Raw genomic sequence first — 14,015 nt, forward strand, 5'->3', positions numbered from 1 at the left:
GCTCTCTCCCCTAAATCTGGGCTCCTGTCCAAACCCAGGGAGAGGTAACCACTTTACCCATTCCTCTCAACCTTGCCCCAGTTCTCTGTTTACTTCCCATCTCTCTCTGATCCCGGCCCACTGAATTTGGACCCTACTCCTTCCCTTACTTGGCCCAGCACCAGCTTTGCACCTAGCATACCAGGAGCAGTTGTGGAGGGAGGTTGGAAGTGGGATCCTTGGGGTGGAATTCTGGGCGTCACTCTGTCCTTCCTCCCCAAATCCTCGATTTCCTCTATATAGTTGGGTGCATATACTTGTAAGTAGCTAACATTTAGTGAGTGCTTACCATGTTCTAGGCACTGAGCAAAGAACGTTATATATTTTAACCCACAACTACTCTAACAGTTTTTTTTAATGTTTATTTATTTTTGAGAGAGAGAGAGAGAGAGAGAGAGACAGAGACAGAGAGAGACAGAGACAGAGAGAGAGAGAGAGAGAAAGCCAAGTGGGAGAAAGGCAGAGAGAGTGGGAGACAGGATTGGAAGTGTGATCCGCTCTGAAAGTAGAGAGCCCGATGTGGGCTTCAAATTCACGAAACATGAGATCATGACCTGAGCCAAAGTTGGATGCTTAACCAGCTGAGCAACCCAGGTGCCCCAACCCGCAACAGATTTTTTCAAATAAATCTCAAAATCTGAACGAGAAAACCAAGGCACCCAGAGCTTAGTTGCCTTTCCAGGGTCAATATACTGGTAAGAGGGAGAGCCAGTGTTCAAAGCCAGGCAGTCTGGCCCCAGTCCCTTAAGGGACTAAGTTTGTGTCATTTGGGAAACCAGCTAGACAAAACAGTACAGGACAGACCAGCGCACAGGAAGAATAATGACAGGAGAGGCCAGACAGACTAGAGGACAGGTGCGTAATTGAGAGTTACACGCACAGTCAGGGCTACAGCCAAGTAGGAGTAGGGTAACAGAAAACTAGTAGGAGTCTTGCAAAAGGGTGAGACAGAGAAGGGCAGACAGTCTGATGGGAAAGAGGGGGAGATCATGGAGGTTGTGAGGGAGGCAGAAGACAGGGGACAGGAGACACAGGAAGACAGGATGGCAGGCAGGAGGTTCTCGGGCTCCTCCTTGTCTGCACAGATTTTAGAGGAGCTTCCTGAGATGCAGGTGGATCCCATTCTTGGACCTCAACACAATTCTTGGCTCGGGAACAGGGACCCTGGAAGGATCTGGCGCCAGCTCAAAGCGGAGCAGGGTCAGGGCCACCGCCACCTTCATCTCATTCATGGCAAACTGCTTCCCGATGCAGTTCCTGGGTCAGGGAGGGAAAAGGAAATGAGAAGTGGCCTCAGTCCCCTTGCTGGGAACAGCACATGCAGGGCCTTCCTGCATGGGTCTGGCCCCAATCCCTTTCCTTCCAGGACACCCACACACATCTCGACCCAAGCCTTGCTTCACACTCTGCCCCTGACCTTTGACAAAGCTTACAATCTTCCAGGGCTAGTTCCTTCTACCTCTGCTGTCGGCAGGCCTGAAGTCCTCTTATAAGAGGGTCAGCTTGAGAGGCACACAGCCAAGTCAAGTGATCACTACAACAGTTAATCATCAGGGTGTTTGCTGTCTCTATAAGCCATTACTGATTTCAAAAATGAGAAGCCAGTACAGGGTACTATAGGGGCCAGCTGGGCCACTTTAGGCCCTAACCATATGGGGGGACAAAGGGACCCAGATCCTCAGAGAAAGGACAAGGTGGAATTGTGTAAGGAAAACAGAATGGAATCAGAGAGACATCCAAATGGGCAAGGCCGTAACGATGCTCAATCTGCTACACCATCTCCTTCCCAGTTTGGGTGCAGACTCCTGTGCTCCCCTCAACCCCTCTGTCAACCAGCTTCTGTAGATTCCAAGTCTACTGCAGAAATGTCCCTGTTGGCCATCCCTCAATCTCCTCACCCAGGCTTCTCTGTCTCCTGCCTCCCCTTCCTCCCCTGAAGCTCCGCCCAGCTCAGACTCTCCCAGGCCCTCCATCATAGCTAGGGGCATGTCCACATGCCTCAGCTGGCATTAAAGCCCTCTCTGGCTTGTTCCCTCACTCACCTATCACCTGTCCAGCTCTGCCTCCCCACTGAGCTCCTGCTGATGTGATCCCTGAGAATACGCTCCCTCCACCTCTGCCTGCCTCGTGCTCAAGGCTAATGGCAATGACAGCCCACTCTCACCCTCTCTGCTGTCTGTACCTCTTCATGCCCGGATCCAGAAGTCACACTAGTATTTTTTACTCAGGGACACATCACTTTCCAGAACAGGACAGTGCCAGGAACGTGGAATGTCCTACAGTGTGTTCAATTAGTAAATGATGGACTGACTGAATGAATGAATGATGTCTCTTTGAGTGGGAGCATTTATGGCTGTGAACCCTTGGCGGCAAGGGCAGTATTTTTCTTCTGCATTCCACCTCCTAACATAAGACGTAGCACACAGAGACAGGCTTAAAGAGTAGTCTTGGAATTGCATGAAGTTTATTGAACTAAAAAATAAAAAACCTGAATGGAATGAAATATGGTAGCCATTAGGTCTGAGCTAGAAATGGATCTCTCTGGCCCTCTCCTGTCCTTATTGGCAGCCACACAACACGCACCATTGTCTAAGGCTCAAATCCTACAGCCAGTATCTGGAAGAATAGTTTGCTTAAAGCCTATTCTGTGAAAGTGGATTTAGTGTTTGAAGAAAAGAACTCGTTTCTAGTAACTACTTACAAGATTTAAGGAATTTACTAATTAGAGGACCATTTCAGCAGCACTGGAGGATTTCACAGCAGCCACTCTGGTGAATAGTCATCCAGCTCCACAGTCACTTCAAGTCTGCTTTATGTTTTATACTCCAGGAAACTTTCAAATACCATGTGTCATGTATAAAAGAGTGGCTTTTCTCTCAAAAACAGTTTAATGTCTTTCTTGCATCTATTTGCCCACTTATGCAATTGGACTCTAAGTATAATATTAATGTGTATAGAGCCCAGATCATATGGACTGATTTGACAACTGGGAAAAATGTCAAGTACATGTGACCATTACCACGGACTCAAAAATTCTTTTGGATAGATGCAAACATAATAGTGACACAAATTAGTTGAATACTTCATTAATCCCTTAAGAGGCCACAGTAACCACCCTCATGTGTGACATAAATATTTGAGATATGCAAGGCAGCTGAGAATGGAAACACATGCAAAGAATTCACTGGTGCAGTTCGGGGAAAGAATGGCTGGTTTGAGAATGTGTATGAAAGAATCTATCAGATTCCATCCAGATTTTGAAATCGACAATACTTTAAAATTAACATGTGAGAAAATCTCTTGTGTAAAGTCATACTCATACAGTGAATCAAATACTAGAATGCACTGAATTTTGGAGCAGCCACCAACACTGAAGTGTGGCTGGAGATTGGGGAAGAGAAATGGGTCAATGTCTCCAGGTCGTGCCATGCTTCCCAGCTTTCTTTTGTACAGAAAGGCACATACCTCTTTCCCAGCACAGAGACAAGCAAAGGCATATCTATAGACACCCGTATAAAATAGGAAGTCACAAGTATTGGATATGTACCCAGCAAGCAGTCACCCACTCCCATCCTGTTACAAATAACTCACCTTGATCCTCCTGAGAAGGGCAAGAAAGCATGGCTGTGTCGGGCAGAACCCGGTGCAAACCGTGAAGGGTCAAACTCCTGCAGAGGGAGCACCAGGACTAGGACAGGTGTGGTCAAGCCCCTCCTTCCTATCAACCAGCCACCAGATGGACCACCCAGAGGTGGGACAGGAGGATGCATTGGTCTGGAGAGCTCATCCCAGCCCCTCCTCCCAAGGCCATCATACCTCTGGGTTTGGCCACACATTCGGGTTGTGGTGAAGGGCATAAATGGAGAGGGACACCTGGAATCCTGTGGGAGAGAAGAGAGAAGACGGATCATATCCACGCCACGAGGAGTCATGTGCATGCACAAACAGCCTGGAAGCCACAGTGAAAGCCACTGCTCATCATTGTGAGTGGAATGACTGTGTTGCAAGAGAGATGGGGTGGACAAGGAAAGCACCCGTACACTCATTACTAGACAACCATGCCTGGGCTGAGAAGTAGGAAACAACAGGAGGCTTACTTTTTGGAACAACTCAAGTGACAGAAAACTCACATTTATCGAGTAGCATCCATAGGCCCTTGGGTAATATGCATGAACTCATTCAATCCTCACAACAACCCTCCAGTGAAGGCATTCATGTCCCTATTGTCCATATCAGGCACCTTGAGCCTCAGAGAAGCTAAGCAATTTTCCTATAACCACACAGCTAGGGTGTGGCGGGCCTGGAGTTCAGGTCAGAGGTGAGCCAAGGGTGGCCTCTAACCGTGACTGGGTTCTCAGATCTGGTCATCAGGTGCTCTCTGCCATCAATCTGAGGGCTCCCCACAGACTGAACTGTCAAAATAATGACGGTGGAGTCCCTGAAGTGCTTCAATGACTCGACCTCACAGGGAAGGAAAAACAGCTCTGTCTGGCCCAGTGGGATTGTCTCTCCGGCCATCAAATCCCTGGATATTAGAAGTTTATGCTAATTTTGAAGCCCCTTGCTGAAGTCAACACCTCCTTGTAGAGAAGATGCAATGTATTGAGTCATTTTTATTTTAACTGATATGTATATAGTTGTTTGCCTTTGTCACAAAGGGGTTATCCAAATGTTATGTCAAATCTTCAGGATATTCAAATAGATATGACAGTGAAGACAGAATTGATCCATGAGTTTAGACTTGGAGTCAGGAATTGGAGTATGTAGTTTTAAATCAGAGAATGTCAGTGCCTTCAATGGGAATGCTGTAGCGTCACAAAACAATGGGATCTCATGGTAATAGAATGTTTTTGTTGGATAAGTTTGGAAACTTAAGATTCTGTTCTTTTGAGATCTTAGAATTGAGATGCACCTTACAGGTTATTTGGGAGAATGAACCGAAATAGAATATATTCTCCATAGATAGGAAGGGGAAGTAACCTTTATGACACTTTGGCAGTGCTCTGGCTCTGTGTCAGGCATTTTCTATCCTCATCCAAACTAAAGAGTAAGTGTCCATTTATGGATGAAAGATGACCAGAGTGATTGAGAACTGCCACATGACATGTGGACCACTGACGTCCCATGTGTTCCTGCAGAGTGTTGCTGTGTGAGTGTGGTGACCTTCATACCTTTGGGTAAGGAACGTCCATCAGGGAAAGTGATGGGCTTGTTGAGCTCTCTGCCAATGCCTGGAATTGGTGGATAGAGTCGCAGTGCCTCTTTAATGCACATGGTGGTGTAAGGCATCTGGTCTAGGTGGTCCCTGAAACGAAGCTACCCTGAAGGACAGGCAAGACTCTGCCAAGCAGGAAATTCTCCAGTTGAGTGGGCTGGGCAATCCCATCTCGTGAGCACTCACCAGGTGATAGAGGTACCATCCCCCAGGAGACTCTGGACCTCCTCCCGGCACCTCTGCTGATGCTCAGGGTGTGTGGCCAGGGCATAGAGGATCCAGGAGATGCCACTGGCTGTGGTGTCATGGCCCTCAAACATGAACGTGTCCACTTCGGCACGGAGGTCCTTGTCAGACAAGCTGCTGCCGTCCTCCATCTGGGAAGACATGGTGACACAGCAGGATTTGTCTCCCTCCTCCAAGCTTGTGGGCAAAGCCTCATGCCTCCCCTGCTCACACTCACTCTGGCAAAGAGGAGGATGTCCAGGAAGTCCAAGTGCCTCTTGCTCCTGACCTTCTCCAGCTCTCCCTCCTCCTGCAGCTGAGCCTTCCTCAGCTTGATCACTCGGTCTGTCCCAGAACAGTGTTCCCAGGCAGAGCTGAGAGCTCTGGGTGCCCAGATACAGCTACCCCCTTGGCCCACCTACCCCCAGCTGTCCCAGCCTGGGTGCCATTTGGATCAGGAGGAGAGTGGTAATCGGTGAACATGTCAGGGTGAGAGCTGTAGCACCATGTGCTTGCGGGTTGGGTCACCACTCAACAGCACATCCCAGAGAGACACTGTTTGAATGCCATTGGCAGGGAGTCTCATTCAACCTTCACCCACGTGATGACAAATATCAGCTCAGGCACAGCACTGGCATCCTAAAACCTGCACCGGGGGGTACCCAGTGTGGGTGTGTCCCAACCTCTGGAGGGGCCTTGGAGGGACAGAGCTCTGCCTGAGTGGGGCCAATCCCTTTGGGATGTCTCTGAAGAAGGAGGCGAGCTGTCTAGGGGCTAGAGTCCAACCTGTATGTTGATGGGCAATCTGGCAGGCCCGGTGGTTCCAGCGGCCTTCAGGGGTCAGCCTATAAATGATGTCATCCTGGTGGAAAACATTCTTCACTCGGGAAAAGATCAGGTTGCTCAGGTCTTGAATGGCCTGGATGTAGGACTGGGAGATCCTGAATGGGAAGGATGCAAAAGGGCCTAAATGGTGGCAGATATCTGCCCTGGAGTGGATTGGGCTGTGGATGAGGGTTCCTCAATCAGTGGGACAGGTATCCGAGGCATTCACCATTTCTTTCTTATGCTCTTGAGACCCTCAGCCCTTTGCGAGGGACATAGACAGCCAAGTTTTTCCGTATGGCAAGGATCAGGGATCTGTGCCTAATGAAGGTGTGGTGTGGGCTGAATTTGACTGTGGCCTGGAGCTCTCTGCACAATGTTGCTGTTGTTGATGGGAAACACCCAAGCTGCCTTACCTACCTCCCAGGATAAGTCCACGCCAGTTGGTAGGAAATAGGGCCTGGTGCCTGAGAATTTCACTGACCTGTCTGCTTGGTGGCTGCCCTGGTAGTTGAAGGCGCACTTCATAATGGTGTCCAAGGTCATCAAGGAGACATGCTCAAAGATCTCCACATATGAGTTCTGTTTGATGAGGTCCTCCCATTTGTCCTGTGATGTAGGGACACATTAATCCTCTACTCCTCCAGAAGGCCCATGCTGACAAGGCTAGGCTCTCTCTTCTGATGGGATGTCCTCTCTTTCTAAAGTGGCTGTGTTTTTAGCATTTTAGGAAATATAGCAAATAAGTGTTTGTAATGTGATGAGTATTTTCACAGAAACTTTTGCTATATAATTAATCATGATCTCCTTAACTTAGGAGCAAGTTATGGCACTAACCACCTTTTAGAAGAACACAAAATGTTTCTGAGGGCCAAAAGGTGGACATTTTCTGCCGTTTGATCTAGACAAAAGAAACAAGTCAAGTCCCACGTTAGGGAGCAAGCGTCAAGGCAGGAGAAAGGCTAAGGGATCAGTACCAGGATTCCTAAGGAAGGGATATCAGGGACCACATTTCCTTTTGTTCATCAAATGTCAGCTGAGCACAGTTAGTGAGAAATAAGGTTCTGCCCAGAGGTGATATGATGGTGCAACCCAGGCCTGGGGGTTGAGACCTGGTCTCCATTTCCCTCCATGGAGTGGCTAAAATCCATGCAGAAACCTTCAGCCCCAGCCCAGAGCCCATGTCAGTGACATCCTGAAGCTGCTACTGCCAGGCCAGCCAGGGTCACTTGTCCTGTTGTCCAGGGGGATTGACTGCTCTTCCTATCCAAGCCAAAGACATCAAGTGGGGAGGAGAATGGACCCTGGATCCACCATGACTCTCTCTTTTGTTGGCAATGAGCACAGAGTGGAGGCAAGCTTGTGCCTGGAACTTTCCTGTCCCATCCACCCTGGGGAGCCCTGTCTCCTAGTAAGGTATAAGTGCTGTGCCTGATGGATGTCTGTGGGACACACATGCCTGAGAGTGGGCTCTGAGAACTGTGCTATGGGTGTGAGTGTGCAGGTGAGCGCGGGACAGACTTACCAGCATCACACGGACAGAGTCATCCATGAGCTCCACGTAGGGCTTCAGGATGCCATAGTGGAAGGCTGGGGTCAGCATCCGCCGGTGTTGGAACCACATCTGACCATTCAACAGGAGCAAACCATACCCTGGGCCACAATGGGGGTGTGTGGGGAGAGGTACTCCCAAGAGTCATCTAGGAATTTGGGAGGAACCCAGGGTGTGAGAAGAAGGGCATCCTGGGCAAGTCTGGGAAGGCCAGTGCATGTCAGGAAGGTGACCACGCAAGTATTGGGTCACAGCAAGTGGTCATGACAGCTGAGAGATCAAGGCTGAAACCGAGCAGGTTGCAGGTCATAGAAGGACTTCAGTGAAAAGTCAGGCTGAGATCATTCTCGAGCACTGTGAAGTGATGTGAAAGAAGCTGAGCTGCAGGAGAGCTCTCCCCACCATTAGGAGGGGGTGAGGGTATTTTATTGAGAGAGAAGGAGAAAAGGGAGAGGGAGAGATGGTGAGCCAGGGAGAGGGGCAGAGAGAGGCAGAAAGAGAGAATCTTAATCAGGTTCCAAGCTAGGTGTGGAGCCCAATGTGGGGCTCAATTCCATGACCCTGGTATCATGACCTGAACCAAAATGAAGAGACATCCTCAACCTACTGAGCCTCCCAGACATCCAGAGGTGAGAGTTTTTTCAGAAGAAGAGATACGAGGCTCACCTCAGAGTTGAGGGTGTGACTTTGGTGCCGGTCACTACAGTCTTGTTTTATCTGGGCCAAATGGATAGTTGTTGGCAAACAGGAAGGTGGACTATAGTCCTGGTTAAATGTACTTACCTATCCAGGGAGCCAGGAATCTGTAGAAGCCATGAGACTTTGGGTCTGAAAGTTAAGAGGGCATTACAGGACTGAGGGGAACATGGAAGGCAGGCTGCCCCCAGGAGGTGCTGTGGTCCAGGCCAGTGGCCCTCATTCCTTCCTGAGGATTGTAAGCTGGCAGTTTGTGATAAGCCACTCCCCAGTTGCCTCCAAGCCCTGACTCACTTCCTTTCCTGATGGTAACTTGGGCTTAGGAGGGCAGATTCAGTGGTCCATAGCACAGCCCCAATGAGACTGTGATCAGCAAAGAAATATAGAAATCAGGCATTCTATGACCCACCACAGACAGGGATTCTGAATACCAGCCATCACGGACAGCAAATTGACTTTGAGATCTGGGATCATATAAGTTTGGTGAAAGAAAGAAGAAAAAGAAAGAAGAAAGAAAGAAAGAAAGAAAGAAAGAAAGAAAGAAAGAAAGAAAGAAAAGAAAGAAAGAAAGAAAGAATGGAGGGAGGGAGGGATGAAAGAAAGGAAAGAAAGAAAGAAAGAAAGAAAGGAAGAAAGAAAGAAAGAAAGAAAGAAAGAAAGAAAGAAAGAAAGAGGAAAATGTAATCCCTCACAGCTGTTTAGGTATTCCATCTAAGTATCTATATTTGGCCTTATGCTGGGTTGTGGGCTAGAAGGATGGTTGCTGGAGGGTACTGAAGGCTGAGCCATGACTCTCTTCCAGAATTTCATAGTCCCCAAGGAATATACCCAAGAGAGAAGAGCCATAGCAGAAGACAAGCGGGATAGTTCTCACCTGATCGCCCCAGGATCACCTTCATGTAGTCCGGGTCATAGACTATGAGGGTAACTTTGCTCCCCCACAGCCAGCGAGGACTGGCGCACGGGTATTTCTCTGCCCTTTTCTGAAGCCCTTGTAGCTCTTGGCCATCTTGGAACTGTAACCGAGGGAAAGACAAGTCAATAAAACCTTCCTCTGTAGGTGCACTGCTTAGAGTGGTGGTGGAAGGTAGGATGGCCACAGGGTGATAGTTCTAGATATCCACAGTGCTTAGGAGTTTGGAATTGTTTCTGATGAGACAGGTTCTGATCTCGATTCCACATTCAGTGAACTTATGTTCTAGTGTGGGAGTGGAGTCGGGGAAGAGAATCAGGCCTTAGAGTCTGAAGTGTCCTTCAATTACTTAAGGGGCCTGCTCTGTGCTCCCAGGTCATGGCCATCATGGGTTACCCTTCTCCTTAGATCCAGTGCAGTGACCATCCAGTGGGAGCCTCTTACCACAAAGCTATGTTATTTTGTCCTCCAAGATCCCCTCAGACATGCACAGCAGGGGCCCTGGGTCCTGTTTCTGCCCAGTGACATGCCTCCTTTCTGATCACATGCTCTCCTCCTCTAGGGGACCACAAGGAGCCAAAAGGTGCCATGCCTGGCTATTCCCCTCTCTGGGCCATTCTGAGGGCCACTGGTCTCTCAGTTGTCTGGAGAAACACTTGGGGCTGCCATCTGTCCCTGAGCAGGTCTGGCAGAGGCCAGGTGAGACTCTCATAGGTGCCCATGGTGGAGATAGGTGCCCATAGGAGGAGACGGTGCCCCTGGTGGCAGAGGCGGGTACCCTGTTGGCAAACACCTCCAGTGTCCACTAGCCTTCAGGCTGCAGCCACCCACTGCAGGCCATGCTCCACTAATGCTACAGCCATGAAAAATGTCCTGCAAGGGAGACAAAAGGATAGAAGGTGGATAGAAACAAAGGAGCAGCACAGGCAATGGTCAGGTATTGTGGGCTCTACTGGCTAGCAGTCCACCTGAGACAGGAGAGAGGAAAGATAGGGCTGTTGACTCACCTCTTTCCCACCCTGCAGTTCCCCTTTCATAGTTCCTGGTGGATTTCACCCCTAGGTAGTGCAGTGAGTTTGCAGACCAACAGCATGCTTGTCCTTCATAGGCATTACATCATTTTCATTTTTATCAATTAGAGTGTTACTGTCACCTTTGGTCTGTGCCACGCAATATTTGCAGATTAGAATGACTTGCTTGAGACTCTAATCATCAGCAGCAGCCTCCCCATTTTACAGAGGAGGAAACAGAGGCATAGAGTATGTGGCAGAGCTAGGATAAAATCTACAGAGCTTGGCTCAGAGACCACATGCTTCCCTGTCCCCATTGTGACTTGTCACCTTGCCTGAAGGTTAGCTTTAACTCACCTCAGGTGGCATTCTAACTCCTGACTTAGCCAATAACAGAGGAATTGAATAAAGGAAGGTTTCAGATAGAATTATAAAAACAAGAAATATTTGGCTACAATATCTGATAGGTCAGCAGCCGATGAAAGATGATTGGGCACCGGGAGTAATATTCGTTATGCAGCAGAACCTGTCTGCTTACAGAGTCTACATACAGTCAGTTAATGGGAAAGTCACTGGAGGAAGTTTTTTAGTTCCTTATGTCAAATCCCAGCTCGGGATGGTGACAACTGCATCTAACAAAAGGTCCCAATTTCTCCAACCGGACAAATAATCTGGAAGTCATTAGTGCAACAATGTGCAGGAAGGAACTGGGCTCTGGCTGTCCCCCTGTGGCTGACATGAAGTTTCCGTCTCTGGCGCCACTCGGTTGAAATCGCTGTGCCTCTTTCTCTGAGAAGAGACCGGTCTCCGCTCTCTGCAACACCCCACCTCCTAGGCTTGTTCAATCCACACCCCACTAGTGAGCCCCTCTCCAAGTGCCCCCCTTCCTGTAACCCTCCCTCGGGGACCAGTGCTGACAGAACTGGCTGGGTAGGTGCTGTCTCCCACCCAGTCACCCCAAGCTGCTCCTTCCTCTGTCACTGCACAACCTGAGTCAAGCATCCCTTGGGGTCAGCTCTGCGCTGGCCACCGGGGTACTGGAAGGAGGTGACAGGTGACATCCTCAGCCCATGGATTACATGGTGCCGGGTTTGGGGAATGAGAGCTGATGTGGAAACAGATTCTGTTAATGGTGGAGCTCAGTGTGAGTGCTCTTTACCTGCCCCATCCTGGGAACCTTCTCTTGTGTGCCAGTGACTTGTCAGGGTTGTAGCACTGAAACCACCAATCTGGAACATCCACAGTCTCAGGCACCCAACCTGGTTGTTCCCTACACCTGACGTGATCCCCAGTCCAGCAGTTGACCCTATTTTCCTGTAATCTGCACCTTCTGAGATTACTGTCTATGGTCTGAGTCCCAGGTGGCTCAGGGCCAAGCTGAGAGGATGGGGTTGAGTGGCTGGGCAGGGAAGCATCAGGAAGCCTGTTGTGAGAGAAGAGGCAGGGTTGCTCGGCCTGAAGGGGAAGACTCAGGAAGGAGCAGCCATTGTCCTCAAAGAGCTAAGCTACAAAACAGCCTGCGGATCTGCCTAAGGAAAGAGGGTCAGACTGGCCTGAGGGCACCAGCACAGGCTTCCTTGGAGGGGCTGAGCTCCAGGGCTGGCTTGGGGCACTGAGGTCTGAGCGGTAAGCTAGACCCACGTGCTGTCACCCAAGAAGCCTGTGTGGGATATATCTGCTGACCAAGCGGATGCTCTGAGAATCCAGGCCTGCTCTGTCCTCCCAACCCCCGTCCAGCCGCTTCCTACCTCCTGGATGTCCCCGAAGAGCCAGTGGGAAGGAGGGGACGGGAAGTGCTGGACTGCTTTGAGCAGCCACTGCCTGTGCAGGTAGAGCTGTGCTGCCTTGAGCAACAGCAGAGCCAGGCCTAGCAGAGAGGCCACTTGCAGGAGTCCGGAGACACTGCCCAAGGGTCTGGTGAGGCTCAGTAGAGAGACACTCATGGTGCAGGGACAGCTGAATCCTCTGACTGTCCCTGACTGTGGCTGACCTCCCCTGAGCACCCCAGCCTTGTCAGTCCAGGTAGGATTGCCCTGCCCACCTGGAGGGAGGGTAAATGGAGGGGACAGAGGTTAGACTGGGCCTCCAGAGATCATTAACTGAGAGGATCCCCCTTGGGAACCAGTGGCAGGAAAGCTTTCTCTGCAGACAGCAGTCAGCAAACTCCCACTTGGCCTTCTCCCTATTATTCATTCAATATTTCAGGAGCACCTGCTAAGTGCCAGCTGTACTTAGTGCCACAACATGGCTGGCTGCAAACAGACAAGAGCCCTGCAAACAAACTGACAGAAGACCACCGTTGAGTTATAAAGTTGAGAACATGTGCTTGCTGGGAATATTATCCCTTTTCAGAAAGCAAAAGTCTTACAGGGAGCTTGTGTGATGTGGCCACAGGAGAACTGCCATTGAGAGTGCCAGCTGGGATTAGAATCAGGGGTTCTCCCGACCACCTGCCTCAGCTGCCTCAGCAATGTTCCCCATGCTTGTCACTGTCCACTCACTAGTTTTGCCTGGGGCCGAATGGGCCAGCAGATAGAGCACCTGCCAGAGACTCAGATCTCCAGCCCCAGGGCACACTCATGACTTAGGGAGCCAATGACATTGGCTTCCTGAACCTCAGTTTCTCTTTCTGTAAGGTTGGGTAATCATCCCTTTCCCAAGTTCCTCCCAGGAATGCATATTCATGCAGTTACTCATGCACTCAGCCAATGTTCTTGAGCTCACTATCTGCTAGGCAAAGGCAGAGAACTAACATTACAGGAAAACACAATATAGCCTGTACTGAAAGAGTGAAGTGTGGGCCAGGCCCTACCAGGGAAAGAGAAAACAAAACAGGAGAATGGGACCTTCAAAGGTGAATAGGAGTTCACCAGGTAGAGTGCTAGAGAAGGGGATGGGCACTAAAGGCTCATGGAGAGCCTATGAAAGAAAACATTTCTGATGAGGACAATTTAATCTCTTACTTGTTCCTGATTCTCTTCTCCAAAGTCAATTTTAGGCTCAAAATTCAGAAAAATACAAACAAAATATCTTCATGAGGATTTCTTTAGAAGGCACCTTCCATGAGTCCCCTTTTCCTTCTGACCTGTTCCTCACCCATCTCACTGTAACTCCAAAGTCCTTCTCTTTTGCCCAACTTCGTGTTAGGAGATTCATTACACAACCCACAGCACTGGAATTCCTCTCCCCCTAAATCGGGGCTTCTGTCCAAACCCAGGGGTGCGTAACCACTTTACTCATTCCTCTCAACCTTGCCCAAGTTCTGTGGTTACTTCCCATTCTCTCTGGTCCCAGCCAAGGGAATTTGGACCCTACTCCTTCCCTTACTTGGCCCAGCACCAGTTTTGCACCTAGCATACCTGGACAACCTGTGGAGGGAGGTTGGAAGTGGGTACTTGGAGCGGAATTCTGTGTGTCAGTCTTTTTTCTCTCTGAATCCTCGATTTCCTCTATATAGTCGGGTGCATATACTTGTAAATAGCTAACATTTACTGACTGCTTACTATGTTCTAGGCACTGAGCAAAAAATATTATATATTT

The 14,015-nt window shown here is 49.5% G+C and overlaps 1 protein-coding gene across 2 annotated transcripts; it reads right to left on the bottom strand.

The window, feature by feature from the left end:
* Window positions 1-440: 440 nt before the first annotated feature.
* On the bottom strand, window positions 441-13,302 carry LOC123597832 (cytochrome P450 4A11-like). 2 transcript variants are annotated; one of them, XM_045477248.1, is made up of 12 exons: window positions 12,224-13,302; window positions 9,427-9,568; window positions 8,640-8,684; window positions 7,830-7,957; window positions 6,789-6,913; window positions 6,266-6,420; window positions 5,718-5,824; window positions 5,441-5,631; window positions 5,211-5,344; window positions 3,856-3,920; window positions 3,631-3,707; window positions 441-1,296 (listed from the first exon to the last, which is right to left on the bottom strand). In XM_045477248.1, the coding sequence occupies exons 1-12, from the start codon at window positions 12,416-12,418 to the stop codon at window positions 1,128-1,130; spliced, it is 1,533 nt and encodes a 510-aa protein (XP_045333204.1). In that variant the 5' UTR covers window positions 12,419-13,302; the 3' UTR covers window positions 441-1,127. The 2 variants fall into 2 exon arrangements, with proteins under 2 accessions (XP_045333204.1, XP_045333205.1); XM_045477249.1 differs by lacking the exon at window positions 3,631-3,707 and having other exon boundaries at window positions 1,145-1,296.
* Between the last annotated feature and the right edge of the window lie 713 nt (window positions 13,303-14,015).

Source organism: Leopardus geoffroyi, chromosome C1 (assembly GCF_018350155.1).
Source record: "Leopardus geoffroyi isolate Oge1 chromosome C1, O.geoffroyi_Oge1_pat1.0, whole genome shotgun sequence".
NCBI lineage: Eukaryota > Metazoa > Chordata > Mammalia > Carnivora > Felidae > Leopardus > Leopardus geoffroyi.